The sequence below is a fragment of the Anoplopoma fimbria genome, chromosome 19, assembly GCF_027596085.1.
Source record: "Anoplopoma fimbria isolate UVic2021 breed Golden Eagle Sablefish chromosome 19, Afim_UVic_2022, whole genome shotgun sequence".
Taxonomy (NCBI): Eukaryota; Metazoa; Chordata; class Actinopteri; order Perciformes; family Anoplopomatidae; genus Anoplopoma; species Anoplopoma fimbria.
The window spans coordinates 19858182-19880575 of record NC_072467.1 but is presented as its reverse complement, the minus strand read 5'-3'; the positions used below and the strand labels follow the sequence as shown (position 1 = coordinate 19880575).

General features: G+C 37.3%; 3 protein-coding genes and 1 pseudogene across 3 annotated transcripts; 2 read left to right on the top strand and 2 right to left on the bottom strand.

Moving 5' to 3' along the window:
* Positions 1-1932: 1932 nt before the first annotated feature.
* LOC129108887 (troponin I, cardiac muscle-like) lies at positions 1933-3687 on the bottom strand. Its single transcript, XM_054620810.1, is given in 7 exon segments — positions 1933-2019; positions 2181-2354; positions 2605-2648; positions 2651-2690; positions 3144-3275; positions 3408-3449; positions 3667-3687. Coding segments are annotated over 7 exon segments (534 nt in total). The 5' UTR covers positions 3682-3687.
* A 1817-nt stretch (positions 3688-5504) lies between these two features.
* Positions 5505-6654, bottom strand: LOC129108886 (troponin I, slow skeletal muscle-like; annotated as a pseudogene).
* Positions 6655-10571: 3917 nt separating this feature from the next.
* Positions 10572-14026, top strand: LOC129107979 (interleukin-17 receptor A). Its single transcript, XM_054619596.1, has 11 exons — positions 10572-10670; positions 10792-10813; positions 11020-11163; positions 11314-11432; positions 11524-11644; positions 12000-12047; positions 12258-12415; positions 12554-12628; positions 12717-12786; positions 12987-13082; positions 13167-14026. The coding sequence occupies exons 1-11, from the start codon at positions 10572-10574 to the stop codon at positions 14024-14026; spliced, it is 1812 nt and encodes a 603-aa protein (XP_054475571.1).
* A 444-nt stretch (positions 14027-14470) lies between these two features.
* zgc:136858 (uncharacterized protein LOC678543 homolog) lies at positions 14471-21568 on the top strand. Its single transcript, XM_054620369.1, has 19 exons — positions 14471-14526; positions 15663-15766; positions 15884-15998; positions 16091-16265; positions 16371-16482; positions 16844-16950; positions 17537-17663; positions 17791-17911; positions 18092-18177; positions 18336-18466; positions 18550-18609; positions 18694-18757; positions 18853-18947; positions 19040-19168; positions 19803-19917; positions 19999-20136; positions 20304-20470; positions 20558-20640; positions 20817-21568. Exons 2-19 carry the CDS (start codon positions 15688-15690, stop codon positions 21010-21012), a joined length of 2100 nt encoding a protein of 699 aa, XP_054476344.1. The 5' UTR covers positions 14471-14526; positions 15663-15687; the 3' UTR covers positions 21013-21568.
* The last annotated feature ends 826 nt before the right edge of the window (positions 21569-22394 follow it).

The following is a 22394-nucleotide window of genomic DNA, read 5'->3' as shown; positions in this document are numbered from 1 at the left end:
TTATCCCCACTCCTTTGCATAAGTGCGTCACTGACTTTTATAGCCTGATAACACATTACAGGACCCCCTTGGAGGTAACAGCAAAGCCAAATGTTGGTCAGGTTTTATTTAGTGGAGCAGAGGAACAAAGACAGGTGCGTGTCAGGACTTGATGGTTCGTAAACTGAGCCAGCCAGAGTTCAATCTGACTTTTGTGGAGGGCTGCGAACTCATGCCCTCACATAAGGATTGGTAGGCAGCGAACAATCAAACAAGAATAGTAGAGAACAAACCTTGGGTCAAATACTATTTTTAAGATCACTTTTTGCAGAACTTGTTTTCAAGGAGTATCCAAGCTACGTGTTAGACGAAGAATGGTTAAAAATTTGCAGAAGATGCCGAGATATATACCGTTAGTCAAGAACACTGGAGCCTACATTTCCCATAATACATCCAACAGCATCTTTAACATAGTCATTCTGACTCAGGAGTATTCGTGCTTCATTACCTCCAATGTTAGCCTTGTAATCACCTCGCTGAAATTAATCAACTACTTTTGTGGCTTATATATTTACATTATCTCTTTAACAAGTGAAAACAGATTAAAAAAAACGTCTATTGCTATTAGCTGGATTTATGTATAAGCATTATAATATTGCATTTTATTTAGATGTAACTGCCATGGCTTTGCGGCCATTTAGTCAATTTATTTTATTCTTTTAACACAACTTTAGTTCTTTGCAACAAGTGGAAGAAATTGTCGATGTCTGAAATTAGCGAAATCTGCAACTTCAAAGCTGACAAACAATATGTGAACGTGAACGCAGCATTAGATCCCTGCCTGGTAAACTCCCTCATCTTTTAAACTTTGCACCTCCAGTTTTTCACACAGACTATCTGTCACCAAACCCCCGCAAGATAAGCCTGATGACATCACTATGACATCATTGTGGGCTAATTTCTCACACTTGTCAAACACTTGTGACCGATATGGCATTATGTAACTGTTTGATAGTGGTTAACTGACTTTTATGTGTAAATGTGTGGAGTTCCCCCCAAAATACCGTATGCTCTGTGTATCTTCACTGTCACTGTCTATCATTACTGAAAAGGCAGCAGTAACTACATTTCAAAACACTGGATGGAGTTTATTGTTACTGTATGACTACAGACGCTAGCATTTTGCTGGATAATCTGCTGATTATTTTTTGGTTTAATTGCTTTATCTTTTGGTTACAAAAATATCAGAAAACGGTGAAAGTATCCAGAGATTCAATTCTCAAATTGCATTCTTTAGATTAGTCCCAAATCCAAAGAGTAAGACAAAGACAAGCAGCAAATCTGGATACAGAATTTTTTGTGTCAGTCAACAAGTTGATTAAGTTGTAATTATTGTTTTTAGCAGGAGTTGTAGTGTTTATTGGTACTGTGTGCTCCTGCTGCTCCCTGGTTGCTGTGGGGTTTATTGCAGCCCTGACCTCTCTTATTTTGGGATGTTCGCAGTTCTTAATGTGAATGTTACATCTGCCTTGATTTACAAAGATGATTTAACAACTTCGTTCTCAGCTGCTGCTGTTGACAACCTGGAACTTTTGCTGTCATCTGGCTCATATTGGGTCCCAGTTTGGTGGATAATAAAGTAAATATTTAAACAAGAAAAATGGGGCATCGGTTTTCTGTGTTGATCAGAAGTATTTATTATCAGGAGATAAACTGGTCTTTTACAGGCATTTCAAGATCAAGACTAACAGCAAATCTCACTTTTATGCTAAGTGATGAACACCACAAAACGCAGACAGAATGCAACTCATTAATATGCTAAATCTACAGCCTATGCACCCAGGCTCACGCACATACACTGTCATCTTCCTATTGTGAGCAGGAATGGTAACCTTATTTTCCTCTCTATTCTTGTCCACTGTAAAACTAAAATTGAGTCTCTAACTTATAAATCTACTGTCTGGCATCAAACAGCTTCTTCCTGCCCTCCATACCAGACATGGCATCCACGTTCTTACGCCAGTCAGTCACTTCCTCTTTCTGTTCATGAGAAGAAAATTATTCTTAGTGATACTGTACGTTCAGAGAATAACCCCAAAATAACATGAGCAATGCCAGCAGTTTAAAACCAAAGAGTCAACCGAGTCTGACATCATCTTGAAAACTTAAACACAATCTGGTGTTTTAGTAGCAGTACTTACCTTTTCCTCCTCTTTCTTCACCGTCTTCAGGTTGGCCTTGAAGTCCACAGACTCTTTGACCTTAGCGCCCAGCAGAGCTCCCAACATGGCGTCAGCTGAGATCTTCACCCTCTTCAGAGCAGGTCGCTTCATTTTACCCTTCAGCTCAACGATCTTCTGTGACAGATTTTCAACCTGCAGGAAACAATAAAAAAGTTAAAGGTATACAACATAACCAGCCTAAAAATGGCAATAAATAGCAATGAAAATGAATTTAAAAAATGTTACAAACCACACTTGACAAGGCTTTAAAACCTACATGTTAATGGTAAATCATAATCAAATCATTATAATGCTGCATTATTATCATTAAAAAACCACATACATTAAATGAAAACAGAATTAAATCAACATATAAGTCAAATGAATATGAATAAACATGTACCTCCTTGTTATTTTTGGCCACTTTGGCATCAATGTCGTATCTTCATCTACCACGTCAACCTTATGGTACAGATCTTTGCAGAAAGCCTGCAGAGAGAAAGGAAATCATATCATATGTATTAAACATATAGGGATAACCCTACAATCCTCTGGCAGATTACATTACATTACATTACAGTCATTTAGCAGACGCTTTTATCCAGAGCGACTTACAATCAGTAGTATATTACATATCATAGGTTGCACAGTTCCACACCTCAAACTCAAAAATGGTGTTTAATTGTAATGTATTTAACATTTGAAATCATAATGTTTCTAATAGTATAAGTTATTAAAGGTTGCTGTAAATAAGATTGTCAGCTAAATAACCCATCTATAAAACAGACGGCGAAGCATTTCTCCTCTAATGCACCAACTGCATACGAACATACTATAGGCATGTCATCTTTATACATCAGAGGGATACATGCATATGAAGCATTTCAGCGACGTTGCTGGTTTGTGATATGATTGGCAGCTCATGCTGTGACCTGCACATACCTGAAGGTCCTCCAGGGACAAACCAGACAGCTGAAGTGGAGGAACTCTCTCACTCAAAGTGGTTTCTCTCTCCAGCTTCTTTTCCTCCGTCTCCTTCTCCAACATCACAGCTGCCATTTTCAGCAGCTTGGTCTAAATTGAATAAAAAGTAATGATTAACTTTGAGGCACGGATCACTTTTATTTTGTGATTTGTGGAGGGTGTCATAAAGTTTTATTTGCGGGGAATTATTGTAAGTTGTAGTAAAGACAGAGAAGACAATACCTTCAGGGCCAGTCTGCCAGATGCAGAAATCTTTGATTTTTTCTACAAAAAAAGCAGTGGAGAAAAGTTTATAGTAGCAACAGCGATACAATTTTTTTTTTTTATATGGTATCTAAGTGTAGATTTTTTAATATCATTTTATAAATAACTTACCTGTCTGTGGTGGACGGTATGATGTTTGAAAGGAAGAGAAATAAGATGAGAGTTAATACCAACATGAAAAAGAATTAACAGATACTTATTTACATAAAATAAAAACTTACCCCTCAGACATGATTGGCTTTTTTCTGTAAAAAAATAAAACAATTCATTACTATTCAATACCAAAGTCAGAATTGTTTATATATATATACATATATATATAATTTATATATATTCTATCTCTCTCTCTCTCTTCTCTCTCTCTCTCTCTAAATATATATGTATTATATATAATATTCATAAACAGCATCAGTTGCCGTAGTAACAGTACACACATGTAGTATTCTTCCTGTTTAACATTAATGTACAAGATGTATTATAAAAACAGTAATATTTAGCCAGTATATTTTTTCTGTTACTCTTCATAATGTTTATTCACTTCTTGTTGAATGAGTCATCCAGACCTCGGTATGTTAAAATACCAACGTTAAGCCTTCAAATTGGCAACACATGTGAGTTCTGCAGATTATTTAAATTATATTCCTTTTTTATTTTTTTATCTCAGTTGGAGTCAATCCATTTAACAGAGCAGCCACAGTAGGAACCAAAGTCAGGAATTTCTTTTGACAAATAAATGGAACAAAATGTAAGTGAATCATCTTTTTAATGAAAAAAATATTTCCCTGTAGCATGAGACAGTTTGCTTATGTGCATATTACCAATTGAATTACTTGATGAGTCCATTTAAACATTCAATTGATGATGAATTAAATGTGCCTTAACATTAAATACATATTTCATAACAAGTAGATATATTTGTTCTCTTTAAGATTTACCTGTTTAAAGATTTTACAGTGAATTTGCATGCTCATGTTTTCCTTCAGGCTATTAAGGTTCCTGCTGTTCTTTAAATTATTCCAGATAATGCAACAAGTGTAATTGTCTAATTGTCTGATATTTCCCTAAACCAGACATCATAATCATAAAAAGATCAACATACCTTTTCTTATCCCTGCAGAAAATCAGTTGAGGTGAGCAGTGGCTCTCTCTTAATGACAAGAAACGAAACTTCTCAAATTGAATGGCTCCTATTGCCTTCTGTGAGTGGCCAACTAAAATAGCCTCCTCAGTCTACAACTGTATATTACTGCACTTACACTTGTCGCCGTCCCCCCCCACACACAACACCAAGTTAACCACCACTAAACTCCCAAACTCCCACTGCTAATTAACACCAGGAGTAGACAATCAATCTATCCAACAACATGATTATCTCTGAAATTGGATAGATCGTAAATAAAACACAAGAAAATAAGCAGTAAAATTGTTATGGTTGTTTAATCAGCATCACAGGTATTACATACATCTGCGCGATACAAATAGTGTACTTTGAAAGACAAACTCATAAAGATAATCAGCCTATTCTTTACACAATTTTAATATGCAAAGGGTACAGTATACTATACAAATGATATGATTACATCCACGGCATACTGTGTTATTTTTACATACATTAAATCAAGGTAAAAGTGTTTTAATACTGTATAATCTAAATAGTGCATTTATTTAATCTTTTACACGTGCCTGTGTTTTAATATCACTCTTTACAAAACCAGTTTTATTTCGTCCTGAAATGGAAACTTCTTGAATTTATGCAAAGATTCTGAAATAAAGACAGACAAAGGGATTTAATATATACAAAAAAAACATGTCACACGGGTTTACTTTAGGGAAGATGATGTGTTAGTAACAGAGCACCAGTAACCCCAAGTTGCTCCCGAAGGCTTGCCGTCGGTGTGGACTGGATGTTGCATGAATGTTAGTTAGAGTCTGATGGTGGCACCTTGCATGGTAGCCTGTCATCAGTGTGTGAATGGGTGAATGATATGTAATATACTACTGATTGTAAGTCGCTTTGGATAAAAGCGTCTGCTAAATGACTGTGTAAGCACCTTCTTATTGTCCTGCATTAAACTTCTTCTTCCTGCCCTCCATGCCAGACATGGCCTCCACGTTTTTACGCCAGTCATTCACTTCTTCCTTCTGCAAAGACAAAAGATAGACATGATCTACTTTATAAAACAGTTTCTTATTTTATGGCTGAATGTCGCAGCGTTGCCAGCTTTACCTTTTCTTCCTCCTTCTTCACTGTCTTAAGGTTGGCCTTGAAATCAGCCTTCATGAGTTTGGAGGTGTCGGTGCATGCACCCAACATGTCGTCTGTAGTTTTCTTCACCCTCTTCAAGTTGGGCCTCTTTACTCCCTTCAGCCCAGTGATCTTCTGAATCAGTGCCTGGATCTGTGCAACAAACACACACTTCAGCATCCCTATAGGTCAGTAAATATATCAACTGTTTGTTTTTTTGTGTGTGATTCAGTTCCACTTTACCTCTGTCTCATTTTTCACTACTTTAAGCTCTATATCATAACGAGCTTCGTCTACAACGTCAATCTTACGATTTAGTTCTTTGCAAAGTTCCTGTTAAGAAAAATAAAACTGTCAAGATGATGTAGAATAACAGTAATGACCAAATCTGCTTGATTTCCTGCGTCAGTAGTACCTTGAGCTCATCAGCTGACAGACCTGACGTCAGTGGAGGGAAGCACTCATTCACAACTCTTTCCCTTTCGTGTTTCTTCTCTTCAATTTCAGTCACCAGCATAGAAGCTGCCTTCTTCAGCAGTTTGGACTGTAAGATAGTAAGGCTTTATTAAGCCTTGATGAAAACTAGCGCCAGTGGCATATCGTTAAATACTGTTCAGACATGAATTAAAGGTTTTCAAGACCTACCTTCAAAAGCAGTCGGCGTGTTGCAGAAAATTTTGGCTTTCTCTGTGAGAAAGATGAGAATTATTTTATACATCCACTAGTGTCATCAGTATAGTTTTTCAAATGTCTTTTTAAGCATAAATGCATGAATCAATAATTCTGAATCAGTCTTGATAATAACATAAATAAATAAATAAATAATGTTGACTCACCGGTCTTCATCAACACGTGACAAGAAAAGTAGACAAAAGATTTAAAGATTTGTTATTATTTAACATAGAAATAGTGTATGTTATTGTGGCGCCCTTTAAAGATCAATACTCACCCCTCAGACATGTCTGCAGTTTATGGTTCCTTTGGAGCAGAAACAACGTTTATTAACTCTTTTTTGAATGCATTGCATGTCTTTTTGACACTACTCGAAATAGTCTTACAGAGTACACCTAGTGTAGATTATCATAATGAACATTAACTGAGTCTCAGCAGTGTTTTCTACTGTTAATGGGATTGATTAATCCAACTAGATCACAGTTTAATACATTTAATAAGTATAATTGTCCTCAGGGGCTGTCAGAAACATTTTATTTTTCCTGAAGGACCATATAACACTTCTATTGTTATAAAAGAGCTGACGAGGAGCCTGTTGCTTGGCTTTATTTAGCCACATTGCCACCATGCTTTGCTGTGTCCCAGCAGCTGCTGTGGCCTTGATGGTGCCAGAGAAAGGTTTGGCAGCGAGAAACAAACAACATCTGACCTGTGGAAACTGAGGGAGTAAATAAATCAGTTCTCAATCCCAATCCTTTAGGACCCACAACCCGACTTGTTTTACATTTTTACTTTTCTAATTACATATATCTATCATCCAAGCATAAACGGCTAAAGTGTAAATGAGCTGTAATGTAAAGTAATGAGCCATCTCTTCCACTTTCTCTTACTTTCTTTGACCTTTTCTATGTGACCTTCTCTTTGTGGCTTTAAACCTACAGAACCTACAATTTTAAATGAGTTCAACAATAGCATTATATATAAATAAAAAAATGTAAGCGTTAGAAAAAGGATGAAAGCATGTCAATGCATCGGACACAACACAGTAATATATCCAATTTAAATTAAGCCAGCCTGACAGGGTGTGAAAGTCAAGGAAAACAATCCAAGCAGCAGACAATTTCAGTAAGCCTGCAGCCTTGCCTCTCCACCCAGGAGGTTGCCACTTAATATGAGTGAGCCATCATCACGTATCACACCAGCTTTTTCGGCCACAACGACGGGTCAAGCTTGCCGTTACGAGCCGCCAACACTTTGGCAGGCAGTTCAAGCCTCAGGTTACGAGCATCAAATAAGCATCAAGAAGCTTGAGGTGTCGTAGAAACCAAAGCGAGACAAGCCATGACCGAAAAGTTACTTTAAAACCTTGACAAAAGCGGCGACATAGCAGCGGTTCCCTCACATTAATACAAGCCACAGTAGATGTGTCAGTAGCATGCTGATATGCAGTCTTGATTACTTCTTAAATTAAAAACAGACTCGACTTTACCCAAACGTGGCTGTAAATGACTGTAAAGACTTATATAGCTGGGCTGCTGACACAGCAGGATAAGAAGTTAATCTTGTAACATCAGGTTAAAGAGCCCCTGTAATGCCTATAATAAATATGATTGACTTTTATTCCCTTGTAATAAAAAGCAAAGGTTGGTAACTTAATAGGAAACTTACCTTGAAGATGAGAATCAGAGAGGGCAGCAACAGGACTGAGTCAGGAAAAGAAAAAGCACTTCATTATTATAAGTGAAAGATTTATGTTTTCAAAGTCTCATGTGAATGGCTCGCTAAAATAGACCCCCTGTCCACCTGACATTTGCTGCATCACAGGGCAAGCCTTTCTGATTTACCCTCAACCTGTGACCCATTTATCTCATGTGATAATGTTACACAAGGGCACGACTCACACGTCCCTCAGCGAACTGACAGCTGACTTATCCCCTCTGGAGATATCAGGCACCCCGAGCGTGTTTATTTTTTTGAATTTGTGTCATGGGTTGTTCTGGCAAAGACTAACATCATAAACCAGTTGTTTAAAGGTACCATTTGAAGTAAGCTTTCCAAACATTATTGGTTTAAGTTTATGAAGTGAAAGCTTTATTTGTTGTTATCATACCACAGCTAGAAGTCTACAGCCACATGTACCATGTAAGGCAGTGCTTGGGCACATTGTTGCTTTGAGCTAAATGCTAAAAAAAGGTCGCTAACAAGCTGATGTTAAGCAGGAATTTATGTTCACTATCTAAGTTTACTGTGTTGGCATGCTATGTTTACCCAATCAGCCTTAAACACACAAAGTACAGGTTAGGCTGACAGGAATGTCATTAGTTTTGCATATTTAAGTATGCAAAGTATTAGATCAGTTGAGAGCTTTAAGGCCATCGGCTATTAAACATTTCGGTTTATCTCTTTTACTCCACCGATTTAGCATTTATAAGCAATTAAGAATATAACTCCTAATATGAGCCATCTCTACTGATGTAAAAACAGTGAATGAATGCTTGTTAATATGGTATAATATGCAGTGTGATTAGTAGATTAGTGCTTACAGTGTGTTATATAGCATGTATTAACTGTTAAGTAATCAATTTGAGGTGGTTTAAAAACCCATGAGGACAATTTGTTAAATTATATGATTCATATGGGTTTTTTTATTTGATTTTTTACTTTTTTTCAATTAAAAATACTTTGTTTAGTCTTTAAGCTGCAATTTGAGAAAAGCAAGTTTGCAAACACCTTCCTCACAGCATTAGAAATGTGTTTTGGATCACCTGTATGTAAAATAAATACTTAATTTTACTTTAATAATTTATTCATTAGGGGAAACACGCATTAATAAACATCAGTATCTGTCCAATTCAGCAAAAAGGCTTATTTTCATTTGCAGCATCAATACAATAAATCAAAAAAACAAGACATAGAAAAACGGACCCAAAAAAAATTCAAGTCTGTTCACTATTTCTATTCAACGTACAAAATAGAGCATACATCATAAATTAAACGAAAACTAGTAAAAACAAAATAAAGTATTTTTTAACGTTACATACCACGTATGGGTGCTTCCTAGGAGGAGTTTTAAAGAAGAAGTTAGAATTATCAAAACATTTTCTTCTATCTGATCATATAGTGCTTCTACTGCTTATAAATGCTAAATCCTGAACACATCACAACCAACTGCAGCTGTACTAAATAAAAGTCCCTTGTTATATTTAGATCATGGTGCAATGATGGCAACTGAAACACAATGGCCGTGACACCAGTCTCACACAGAGCAGAGATTAAATGCAACCACTGCAGTCTATTCTGGTCAGACGTAGTAACACTGAGGCAAAGCAACAGGAATTAAACACATAGCCATGGCCACATTTTTGTCCCGCAGAATATAATCCTAACAAACAAGCAACGAATAGCTGAAGGTGTGTTGGTCATTCTGGGCCTTCATGTGTTGATCCTCTGGACCGAGATGTTCTGATATCTGTATTTTTATTTATGTGAGGTCAGGCTGGACGTTAAAAGGTTGTTTAAGAGGAGCCCTGGTGGCCTCTAGAGTTTAAGACCTTTGTTGCATGTCATGTCTCTTTCCCCTCTCAATTCCGTTTAACTTACTACTGTTTGGTGTCTAATGAAGCCACAAATGTAATCCCCAAAAAGTTTAATCATGCGAATAAAATGTGTTCTTTTCAAACAACTTTCTTTTTATAATGTGACAAAATAATTGGGCAGCCCTTAACTGTAAAATTGTTTTCAGCCACCAAAATGTAATTTAAACGGCATAAACAAGAACTTAACCTCTTTTTATTTTGGTCACTGCTACCACCTAGTGACTGTTTCATGGTTTGACATATTGGTTTGCAGTTGGCATCAATCTACCGTGTACATATACTCTGCAATGAGTAAAAAGTAAAAATTCTATTTCTCACATAATTCTGTAAAATATTGCAGATTAAGAGAGAAATATTTACAGCCTATGCAATGCTCTCTATGCAAATGGAGACTACAAACCACACTGGATAAGAGTGTTCTTCCTGCTGTGTATTCAGATGTCAGCGCCTGATAAACACGTCACGCTGGTTGAAGTCAGATCTCTCTGAGCCTTCTCTGTGTTTTTCAAGCAAACCATTGAACCGTCTCTCTAAATGGAGTTCATTATTGTGCTTGTTTACTCAATAGTTTTTAAAGTTTTTCCACTTGTGTTGTGGCGCTCCACCAGAATGATCCATGTTCCTCTTTTTTGTTTTTATTTGACTGCTGGACTCCCAGTGTCATCTTCTCTTAGGATTCTGGACAAGCGTACGGGCTGCAAACAACAGGTGAGGATTCAATCTATTATAAAAAAGTAATACAAACATTGTAATAAAAAGTAAACTCAGGGGAATTTACAATCCTTCATTCATCAAGCCATCACAACCTAATTTGTGTTTTTTTGCCCAGGGTCTTGAGCACTGCAACATTAGTAAGTATCTTAGTTGTCAAATTTGTATATTAAGGTTAAAATACTTATAATATTTAGAGGTGGCAATATTTTGTGCAAATAATCAATATCTTTGAATTTGACTGTTTTAATTCGTAAAACATAGGAGGAATGATTTGTGCAGGAAAATATTTTACATGGCACACTTAACCACTAATGCATACTGTACACCCTGTCTATGATGTCAGATAACTGCTCAGACCAACGCATGGTCGTACCTAGAGAACGTGCGCCTATTGGCCCAGAATGGGATTCTGAGCATGTGGGAGTCTGGATAGACGAACATGGGCCGGTTTCAGTTGTGAATGTGACATGGAAAATAAAAACAGATGGTAAGTGATGTTTAAATCTGCTGCTCTGTGACCACATTAAGCCCACATTGTAGTTTATAATTTGAAATGCATAAAAATACAAGTTCTAAACCAACCAGTCATCAGAGATTCAATCATTCATATAAAAAAAATATTCTCTTCTATTTACAGGAAGTGCTATAACCCTTCGTGGATCAGAGATAAATATTGTGGATGAAATTACAAATCAAAGCATGTGTGTGCAGTTTTCTTACAACCTCAGCCAACAGCATAATCCACAGTATACGAAGGTAAAATAAATTTGTGAAAGACTTCAACTATTCAACTATTGCTATAACAGTTACAAGCAGTTTAGCAGTTACATCTGTTTATCTTTATTAGTGGACCTTTTCCTTGGACGGAGTCATCGTAGAACCTGGACATACATACATGGTGTCTGTTTTTAATCTGCCAGAACCTGAGATTGGACACTACAGGATTAGAAAGAAAATTACCATCCCGGGTGAGTTACCTCCAGACCCCTGAAATCTAAGTTTGCTGTACAACAAGGTTAGAATTATATTGATTCTTTGTTGATGTGTTATTACATTCTGTGCTTATGAGAGAAAATGTGAGGTGTCATTACCACAATTAAAATAAGCAGTGTGTAAAGATTTGTGCTCTTGAATCCGGAAAATCCGGTAGAAACAACTTAAACAAAAAAGGATTTGTTTTAATTTATTTTATATTCATCACACTTTGTCAAACCTTAGAAATGTCTAGATAATGTTCTTATTCTGCATTTGAATAGCTTCTCCGAGTGTAAAGGCAAAGTTTAAAATGCTCTAATAATCTCTTATATTTACTATCATGGCCAGGATGTGGTGACAAGAGAATCCAAAACGCCAAAATCTGCCTGGAAAATGGTAACTTTTATATTATATTTACATTAGGGGTGTTGCGATATACTTCTATTGACAATAACTGTGATATTTAAAGATGCAATATATAAGAGAAAGAAATGTGAAAATGTAATATTGTGACAGCCCTAATTTACAACTCACAGGTTTTAATGGACCACTGTAAAATATCCAGGACCACCTTATCATTGTGCTCTGCATGTTATGTTATTTCAGGAAGTCTATGGGATCCTAATGTGACCGCTGATGTGTCTCTTAATAAGGAATGCAAAATGTTTTTGCTTGTTGTGGGTTTTGAGGCGGCTCAGTATTCAGAGAGATACCAAGTCTCCATCCAGAGTCATGGTTTGCATTTATCAAAGAATGTCTCAAAGGTAATAACACTGTGTTTCTCACTTATAAGATCAATGATGATGGTAAAAGAGTAACTATGTTGTGAGGCTAACATCATATGATTTACTGCTTATTTAGCACACATGATACTTTCTCATTGTCATTACCTTCATCCATAGGAAAACAGAACATCGCTGAGTGTGTCCTTTGAGTTTGGTCGGTGGCAGCTTTCACATTGTGAAATGTTGTTGATGGTGAGTTTAGTTTTGATTAAATGTCTCATCCCTGACAGTTGATAAAGATATAACATTAAAAGCTCATCTTACTCTGCTTTTTTCTAAGATAAAGCCGTTTTTTGTTCGATGCAAGAATGACTGTTTGCACACCGAGAAAATAATTTATTTCTGTCCATGTAAGTATGATTTTTGGGGGGATTTATATACAGTATTGTATAAAAAACTGAATGCTAATTTATTTACAGAAAGTTATTTTCATTATTTTTAATGCTAATGTGAGCCTCTTAGATTTCTCTTGTGAAACACTGGCTTAATAAAATTTGAATTCAGATTTTGTCTATAGATAACTATATGTATTTGTGTTTTGTTTTTTTAGATTATACACCACGAACTTTAATTATAAAGGCAACGTTGGGGCTGCTTGTCATTGGTGGTTGTTTTGTTTATTTGCTGTGGAGAGCCTCTCAGAAAGGTTTGCCTTCTTATAAATGCACAGTATTGAACAGAAAAGCAGCTTGATTTGATAATTAATCAGCTGACCTCGCCTTTCTCTCAGATCCTGTGAACACATCTTCAACTGCTGCCAAACAGCAACCAGAAGGTTTCAAAGTGCAGGACAGAAAAAGAGTCCTAATCATTTACTCCCTCGACCACCCTTTATACACAAACATTGTCCTCAAGCTCTGTGTTTTCCTGGCGTCCAAATGTGGTACTGAAGTATACCTGGATCTGCTGGACTCTACAAGACTGGGAGTGTTGGGAAGCCTCCAGTGGTTGGACTGGCACAGAGAACAAATAGAAAGCTCTTCAGATAAGATTCTGATCCTGTGCTCACGAGGAGTACAAGCCAAATGGAGAGCCATGTGTGGCGACGAACAGGTTCTACTGAGAGAGGACACCCGCTCTCCTGTGGGTGACATGCTCAGTCCAGCCCTCAGCCTCATGATCCCCCATTTTATCCGATCTGCGTCGTTTGAAAAATACATAGTGGCTTACTTTGATGATGTCTGCTCTGAAAAAGATGTCCCTTCACCGTTCAACATTACAGTGCGGTACAAGCTGATGAAACAGTTTGACGAGCTCTTTTTCAGAATCCTGGACACTGAGAAGCACGAGCCCGGCAGAGTGAATCACATCGAGGGGCTTTTAGAGGACGAGTACTACCACTGTCCCTCAGGTAGAGCCCTGCGGGACGCCATAGAGGCTTTTCATGCATACCAGCTGGAGCGTCCACAGTGGTTTGAAGATGAATTACTGGGAAGCTCAAAGGCCTCAGATGGGATACACGACGATGCGAAAAGTGATTTCAGTGATTTAACTGGAAACAAAACAGGACTTAACAATGCTGAAGGTTTTCAAATGTGCACCTCAGTTGAGTTCAACCCTCTTATTGCTGAGAACATACAGCCAGATTGATATAGTTACGTTAGTGTTTTGAGACATCAAAGAAGATCTTCTCCACTGTTGGATGAAACTATAAAAAGCAGGCCAGGCATCAGTTATTCAACTTAATGTGAATAATGTTCTGCAAGTTCATAGCAACACTTACCGATATTAAACTCATACTGGAACAAGTAATGGGGCAATGGATGAATTGATTGAATCTGTGTAGATTCTCTCCAATCCAGTTCACTTTGAACTTTAAAAGAAAAGTGGATGTTTCGTACACCTTCGTTTATTAGATGGTATTATTCTTTATTCTACCGTGCATCTACTTGTTTTTCATAAAAGCTCTCCAGTATTTTTTGCAACTTTCATTAATGTTGAATATCTCTTACTTTCTCTCAGGAGACAAATCTAGAGTAGTTTAGACCACAGTGATCTGTGGTTGATGCTTTTGGGCTGAGTAAACAGAGTTTAGGTCAAAGTTCAGCCTTCTGAGCAAAGTTTCTTGCATTTTAGTTGCATTGGAGAAGGTAAGCGAAAAACCCTGTTTGTAGGATACTGTTTTTTTTATTGTAATAAGCTGATTGAATATAATGTGCTTAGGACTTTTTAATATTGTAAAGCATGGACGTTTTTATTAAATAGTCAGCATTTTTACCACAGGTTTATGGTCTCCCTCCTATTGCAGGGAGCATGTGAGCAGAATTGAGTGAATGTTGATAACTTCTTTAGATTGATGAAGCCTTTCTGATGTTTTCATTGTAATTTAAAAACTTTGTTAATGAGTCTCTGATCCTCTCTTTGTTATTGCTGAGATATTAGATTAAAAACACTGTTAAATGTGCAATTTTGGCACAATGTCTTTTGAAAAAGTATTGACTAAAATGTTCTGGGTTTGTTTTTTCTCACATAAATGAATGACAATGTTATATGTTACAGACAACAATGTTTAGTGCATAAATGCAATGATGAAGGCAACAAAGAAAGATAATACTACTGACACATGCACTAGAATGTAGTTGTTGATTTCCGTGAGTGGCCCCAAAAAGGGGGGTGGGGGATGGGTTAGGGTTGGTAGGAGTTTGTGCCAACTAACTGGAGCAAAGAAAATCTTCACAATGGCTGATTGGACTTGTGCCTTGCAGTAACAGAGAACACACTGCAGAGTGTGATGCAACTGGGCAGCCTATTTCATTGTCCCTTCAAGTAGTTGCTCTTTCTTTAAGATGGGTTCTATAAAATAACGAAGTCAACATGAGGTGAGTTTAGGATTAATACTGCATACTCGTTTGTGATTCATTCTGAAGAACAGTGAAATAAGGCTTTGATTGAGACGTTCTTTTTGTGGTTTAATGTGGGACTGTAATCTTTTAATGTATGCTGGAATGAACCTGTGGGTTCGTTTTTTTCACACTTTTGTATTTAACCTCAATCAACCGATTAATCAAGTAAATGTTCCTTTCTCTCGATGTCCAGTCTCACTCTTAATCTTTTTAGACGAACAAAGTCTAAAAACAAACATCAAAAACTATCTTTAAAACATGACGTCATGAGTCCTAAGCAGTCAAAAACACTTGAATGGCACATGTTGATTGGTATACAAGCATCAGCTGACACGGTTTTTCTCACTTAGATTCGAAAACTAAAACTAAAAAAATGTTTCCAGGGTTTTTCCTTAACATCTGAACAGAATGAGGATGCTGAAGAGAGCCTCCGCACTCATCCTGAGAAGAGGAATCGCAACTTATCAAAGCAGATTGTACCAAAGTGGTAAACGCATCCTTTCATTACATTTCTAACACTTAAAAATATAATGTACGCTCAATGCATAATAGATCGATTGTAATAATGATGATTTCTGAATGTAAGTGGTACCTCTTCTCTCAGGCAGCCTCTTCAGAGTTCATCCATCTGTGTCTAAGGCTCTGGCAGAAAACAAGCCGGTGGTTGCACTCGAGAGCACTATCATCACACATGGCATGCCTTATCCACACAACCTGAGGTACCTCATTTTAAGTGTCAGTAAACTTTAATACCTGCAGCTAAAAGTTGCTTTAACCACTGATTATGAATGCCTTTAATGTTGTGATGCAGCACAGCGAAACAGGTGGAGGCCATTGTGAGAGCTGAAGGAGCCACTCCAGCCACGGTCGGAGTGATCGAGGGAAAAATCCACGTCGGTCTGTCCTCAGAGGAGCTTGAACACCTCGCCCTCTGCAAGAGAGCCCTGAAGGTGTCCCATCGTGATCTGCCCTACGTCATGAGCAAAGTGAGACCACAACATACTCTCTCCTCAAAATAATCTCAAAAAACTACCTGAGTCTGTCACGCAGGGTGGTGTTTATGTTTGCTGTCCTGTGTGTTATTTACTCAGGGTCTCTCTGGAGGAACGACAGTGTCAGCCACGATGATAGCAGCACATCGAGCCGGCATCCATGTGTTTGTCACAGGGGGCGTCGGAGGAGTTCACAAAGACGGAGAGAACAGTATGCAGACTTATAGATACTTTAACACATACTGACACTAACTAATTACTCTTAACAAACCATAACAACACACTCCTTTCACATGGAGAATAAAAACACTTTTGCACATGTGTCAGCTGGATTTGATATCAAAGAGCATGAAAAGGTGATGGGAGAGTTCACCATGAGGAACTCCTCCATGTGTAAGGACACCAAAAGTGTCGGGACAGTAAGTTTGTCTTATTGGTTTGTTAAGAGGAAGCAGTTACAATCATGTCAACTAGTTGTGTGAAGAGTAAGCCTTCACACAACTAGTTGACATGATTGTAACTGCTTCCCCTTAACAATCAGACACTGACTGAGTCAATGATTATTCCTCCAGGTCTGGACATCAGTGCAGATCTGACGGAGCTCGGCAGAACTCCCGTTGCAGTCGTCTCTGCTGGTGTCAAGTCCATTCTGGACATCGGTCGCACCCTGGAGTTCCTTGTAAGAATATTGAGATAAGGTTGTCGCGGTACAATAATACTGATGCTGTTTTTTCACATTTGAGTTTGTATTTTAATCAGCCAAATATGTTTTAGAAATATTTTTCTTAATGTAACATATTGACTTGTTTTGACTCTGGTTTGAAATTCTTTATCACAGGTTATTTTCTGTTTTTGTTTTTTAATTGGTGGAACCAAAACATAAGATGTGATTTAACATAGGTGTTAGAACAAACATACAACAAATAATTAGACAGAGGATATGACCTAAGTGCAATTTGGGGCTGGACATGGTGGAGGAAGTCCTTTCATTTTGTGTTTATTTGTGTGTTTGTGCGTGTGTGTGTGTGTGTGTGTGTGTGTGTGTGTGTGTGTGTGTGTGTGTGTGTGTGTGTGTGTGTGTGTGTGTGTGTGTGTGTGTGTGTGTGTGTGTGTGTGTATGAGACCGTAATAGATCGCCTTTAATAGAAATAATAATTAACAGTCAATCTGATAAATATAAGGAAAGAGAGAAGAAAGTGGACAACTAAGTTTTGTCAGTACAAAATTATATAATGAATTAATTCAAGCATACATTCTTTTATTAGGAGACACATGGTGTCTGTGTGGCCACTTATGGAGCGTCAAAGAATTTCCCAGCCTTCTTCTCTCCACAAAGCGGATTCACTTCTCCATGTCAAGTCCGCAACCCTGAGGAGGCTGCAAAACTCATTGGTATATCTACATTTTATATCCTTGACCCCTTAACACACTGAGGTCAAGATTCAATATCTACCAACACTTATTTTTCACTTAAACCTGTTATGAATGTGGATCTGTTTTATTTATTTGCGTCGTTCAGCGAGCAATCTGTCTCTGGGTCTCCAAAGTGGCGTCCTGTTAGCGGTGCCCATCCCAGAGGAGCATGCAGCCGCCGGCCAGCTGATAGAGGAAGCCATACAGGCTGCAGCGACGGAGGCGAGGTACAGAAAGTCTGCGTGGCTTGTAATCTGTTGTCTTTTCGTTTTCTCAACACCTGAGATAAGAGCTCAATAACATCAGAGGACAAATCATGTCTGGATCTTTTTGTAGTCATGACAAAGGGAATCAAATGGACTGTTTATCTAAGCTGGACTCTAACTTTTTATTTTTTATTTACTCAGATCTAAAGGTATAACAGGAAGAGATGTGACGCCATTCATTCTTCAAATAGTCAATAAGCTGACTGAGGGAAAGTCCCTTCAAGCCAGTATCCTTCTAAAAAATCTGAATCATCATCAAAAAGAGAACATATCAAGTTCTTTGGAAAGGAAGTGGCACAAAGAAGATTGAGAAAGTTGTTTTCTCATAGCCCAGACAATGTTACAGCAGTATATCACAACTAAAATCTCCTTAACCTGTTTTTAGATATTGCTCTCATTCATAACAATGCTAAAGTTGGAAGTCAAATAGCCTGTGCACTGTCAAAACAGATGACTGAGAGAGAGTCCAGAGGCAAGAATCATCATCATGAAAAACACTCATCAGGCTCAGATATTGTGAGTATAAAACACATACAATGGATTTCTTTAGTCAAATATGATCTTCGCAATACAGTACCCACAATGCTGTTCTTTTACAGGTTGTCATAGGGGGAATAAACGTTGATTTTATTGCAAAAGGAAAGACAAAAACACTCCAAGTAAGTTTTATTAATTTTCACTACTGCAGATCATGTAAGGGCATATTTTTGTAGGTTACTTCTGAGAAAACTTGTCTCTTTCAGTTTGGACAGACCAACCCAGGAAGTGTCTGTCAGTCTTTTGGTGGTGTAGGACGGAACATTGCTGGTTTGTTTCATCTGATAATGTACATGCACATTGTTTTCAACAGTACCTCAAATCTGATTGTCTCACACTCACATCTTCGGTGCTTTCCTTTCCAGACTCTCTGAGTCGTTTAGGCCGTAGTCCTCTGCTCATCTCAGCTACTGGAGCTGATTCACACAGCGAAGCAGTGTTAAACTATTGCAAACATATGGTTTGTGAACATTTAAAGTTGTTAATTACAATCCCTTATAGAATAAAAAATGTAAATGTTAAGTTCTTGACTTTTTTTCTGATTTCTCTAAGAACACAAGTGGTGTGCTCAGGCTAAAAGAGCAAAACACAGCAACTTACTGCGCTGTTATCACTGAGAGTGGAGAGCTGAGTCTTGGATTGGGAGACATGGACGTTCATCAGCATGTTACAGAGCAGTATGTAAGTGACAAAGTAACACATCTTTTAGAAGGCTAGCCCAGGATTCAATACGATATTCTAAACTACATATTCACTATTCAACGCTATAATCCTTTTTATCACCTCCAACCCAAATCTTGATACCATCTATGGTTGCCATTTATTCAGTTTATTTAAAGCCATTAAATGTACACTACAAGTGACTCTCATTAGTTACTTGTAGTGTACATCCACCATTCCCGAGCTGGAATGGACAGGAAACCACACATGCATCTACTGGACAATTCTTTTTTTTTTAAGTAAAAATACCAAAGATTTTCCAGTTGCACCTTCTCAAATGTGTATATTTGCTGTTTTTCTTGCACTTTCAAAGATAGTTAACTGAATATCTTTGGGGTTTGTACTTTTTATCTGACAACACAAGATATTTGAAAATGTCAATTTTTACTTTGGAAAACAGATTGGGCCTTTTTGAGATTTTATAGGCCAGATATGATTAATCAAGAATTTAAACCACAGATTATTCAATAATGCGAATAATAATTAGTTTCATCTCTTTTGTTTTATTTGTTTCATATATTTTACCAGTCTTATTGCACCTCTTTACTTACCTAATTACTATTTCTTAATTCTGTGTTCGAATATATGTTTGTAGGTGTCGCAGTTTGAGAAGCAGCTTTCATCAGCCATTCTTGTGTGTCTCGATGGAAACATTCCCGTTTCCACCATCGACTATGTTTGTTCCATTGCCAGAAAACACAACATCAACGGTAAGCATATGGAGGTGGTCACTATGAATGACTGGGAATCAGAAGCTTTCATTGTTTTTAATAGAACACAATCTGTCACAGTTTGGTATGAGCCAACGGATTCAGAAAAGGCCTCTAAGCCTTTCCTGTCAGATGCCTGGAAGTCTCTCTCCTATTCATCTCCAAACCTGGCAGAGTTGTGCACCATGAACAAAGCACTGGGTTTCCCAACACCTGAAGGTAAACTCCATTCCTTAACAAGCATATTGGGGTTCAACGTCTTTTTTTTTTACTCGCTCATTTGAAACATCTATTCCCACATACAATTGTTGCAGTAAGAGTTATTGTGGAAAAATGCAAATAGTGTAAGTGTTTGAGGATGTGTTTTTTGTCTTGCTGGGTGGCAGTGCTTCCAAGCTCTCTCAATGAGGTGCTGAGGGTTGCTGTGGCTCTCTCACGCCCCCTACTGGATCACATCCACTGTCTGGTGGTGACTCTTGGGGCTAGTGGAGTGCTGGTGTGCGGAGAGCATGATGCAGGCTCGGTCAACCTGCAGCCAAGAAAACAGAAGAGGGTAAGGACAGCTTATATCTAGAACTGATAATGAAGATGATTACTATGACCGTGAAAGTGAAGATGCTTATTGCACGTGTGTTTGCAGAGGAGGCAGCTTTGTGCCGTCCACTACCCAGCACTGACTGTGACAGAAGAGGAGACAGTGAATGTATCTGGAGCAGGAGATAGGTGATAGAAACTTGACTTGACCTCCTATCTCTTCCCTATTCTTATCTGCTTCAGTTTTATCCACTTTCAAATCTCATTTCCTCCTCCTGTTCCTGTCACATTTTCTCTCTCACACAAATCATTTTGACTCAACAACATTCAAACAAAACAGCACTCATTCCCTGCTCTGTCTGCAGTCTGGCAGGGGCTTTGATGGCTGGGATTCTCCAGGGGCGAGACACAGACAGCTGTGTTCGGATGGGCCTCCTGGCTGCACGGTTGTCCCTGGCGTCATCGCACCCCATCGCCCCTACGCTCACCTCAGACTCTGTGGATCCCAGCAAAGTCCAGACTCAGCACTGGCCCAAACCCAGCTTCATGTGGATAAATTAAAGATATTTTCAAATAAGTTTGGAAGAAATGTGTGAATTTGGTCTATTACGCATTGGTTTATTAATTTTTTATAATTTTATCTTTAACATTTGAGAAACCAGCTTGTAAAATAGTGACTGTGTAAATTAATGTTAGAAAATGATAGGGTTTTAATGAAACCATTATATCCTAATTTAAATCCAAATTTGTTTTTTGGTTAAAAACTCCATTACAAATAAAAGAGTACAAATCCTGCATTCAGAATTCCCTAATGTTGTTGCTGGTCAAGGTGGAGCTAATTTGAACTACTGTTTGTATTGTTTGATTACTTGTTTAATTTAACTACTGACAATCCGACATATTTTAATGATCAATATTTCCCTCTTAAAAGCAGATTTTTGTGGAAATACTTAAAACAGTATCTCAAATATGTACTTGTGTACAGTACCAGTCAAAAGTTTGGACACACCTTCTCATTCAACTACTTTGAAAAATATAAAACATATTCTGGTTTGTTGAGCATTTGTTTGTTTACCACATCATTCCATATGTGTTCCTTCATAGTTTGGATGTCTTCAATATTAATCTACAATGTTGAAAAAAATAAAAATAAAGAAAACATTGAATGAGAAGGTGTGTCCAAACTTTTGACTGGTACTGTATGTATATAAATAAATTAATAAATATATATAAACATATATATTTACAGTACCAGTCAAAAGTTTGGACACACCTTCTCATTCAACTACTTTGAAGAATCTAAAATATAAAACATATTCTGGTTTGTTGAGCATTTGTTTGTTTACCACATAATTCCATATGTGTTCCTTCATAGTTTGGATGTCTTCAATATTAATCTAAATGTAGAAAAAAATAAAAATAAAGAAAACATTGAATGAGAAGGTGTGTCCAAACTTTTGACTGGTACTGTATGTATATAAATAAATTAATAAATATATATAAACATATATATTTACAGTACCAGTCCAAAGTTTGGACACACCTTCTCATTCAACTACTTTGAAGAATCTAAAATATAAAACATATTCTGGTTTGTTGAGCATTTGTTTGTTTACCACATAATTCCATATGTGTTCCTTCATAGTTTGGATGTCTTCAATATTAATCTACAATGTAGAAAAAAATAAAAATAAAAATAAAGAAAACATTGAATGAGAAGGTGTGTCCAAACTTTTGACTGGTACTTTAAAAAAATATATATCAATATTTCCCTCTTAAAAGCAGATTTTTGTGGAAATACTTAAAACTAATTAACAACAACTATCTCAAATATGTACTTGTGTACATTCAGAAAATGTATTTTAAATGCAAAACACTTGTAGTAAATGTGAACCTGGTTCTAGCTACAAAATCGCGAAAAAAACTTTATTTCCCACAATGCA

Excerpts from the sequence above, each read along its gene's own strand:
- LOC129107979 (XM_054619596.1), top strand. The coding sequence starts at position 10,572 with ATGATCCATGTTCCTCTTTTTTGTTTTTATTTGACTGCTGGACTCCCA. Across the intron at positions 12,629-12,716 it reads ATTGTGAAATGTTGTTGATG|ATAAAGCCGTTTTTTGTTCG; the intron begins GTGAGTTTAGTT and ends CTTTTTTCTAAG. Across the intron at positions 13,083-13,166 it reads GTGGAGAGCCTCTCAGAAAG|ATCCTGTGAACACATCTTCA; the intron begins GTTTGCCTTCTT and ends CCTTTCTCTCAG.
- zgc:136858 (XM_054620369.1), top strand. The coding sequence starts at position 15,688 with ATGAGGATGCTGAAGAGAGCCTCCGCACTCATCCTGAGAAGAGGAATC. Across the intron at positions 15,999-16,090 it reads CCTTATCCACACAACCTGAG|CACAGCGAAACAGGTGGAGG; the intron begins GTACCTCATTTT and ends GTTGTGATGCAG. Across the intron at positions 18,758-18,852 it reads TGTAGGACGGAACATTGCTG|ACTCTCTGAGTCGTTTAGGC; the intron begins GTTTGTTTCATC and ends TTTCCTTTCCAG.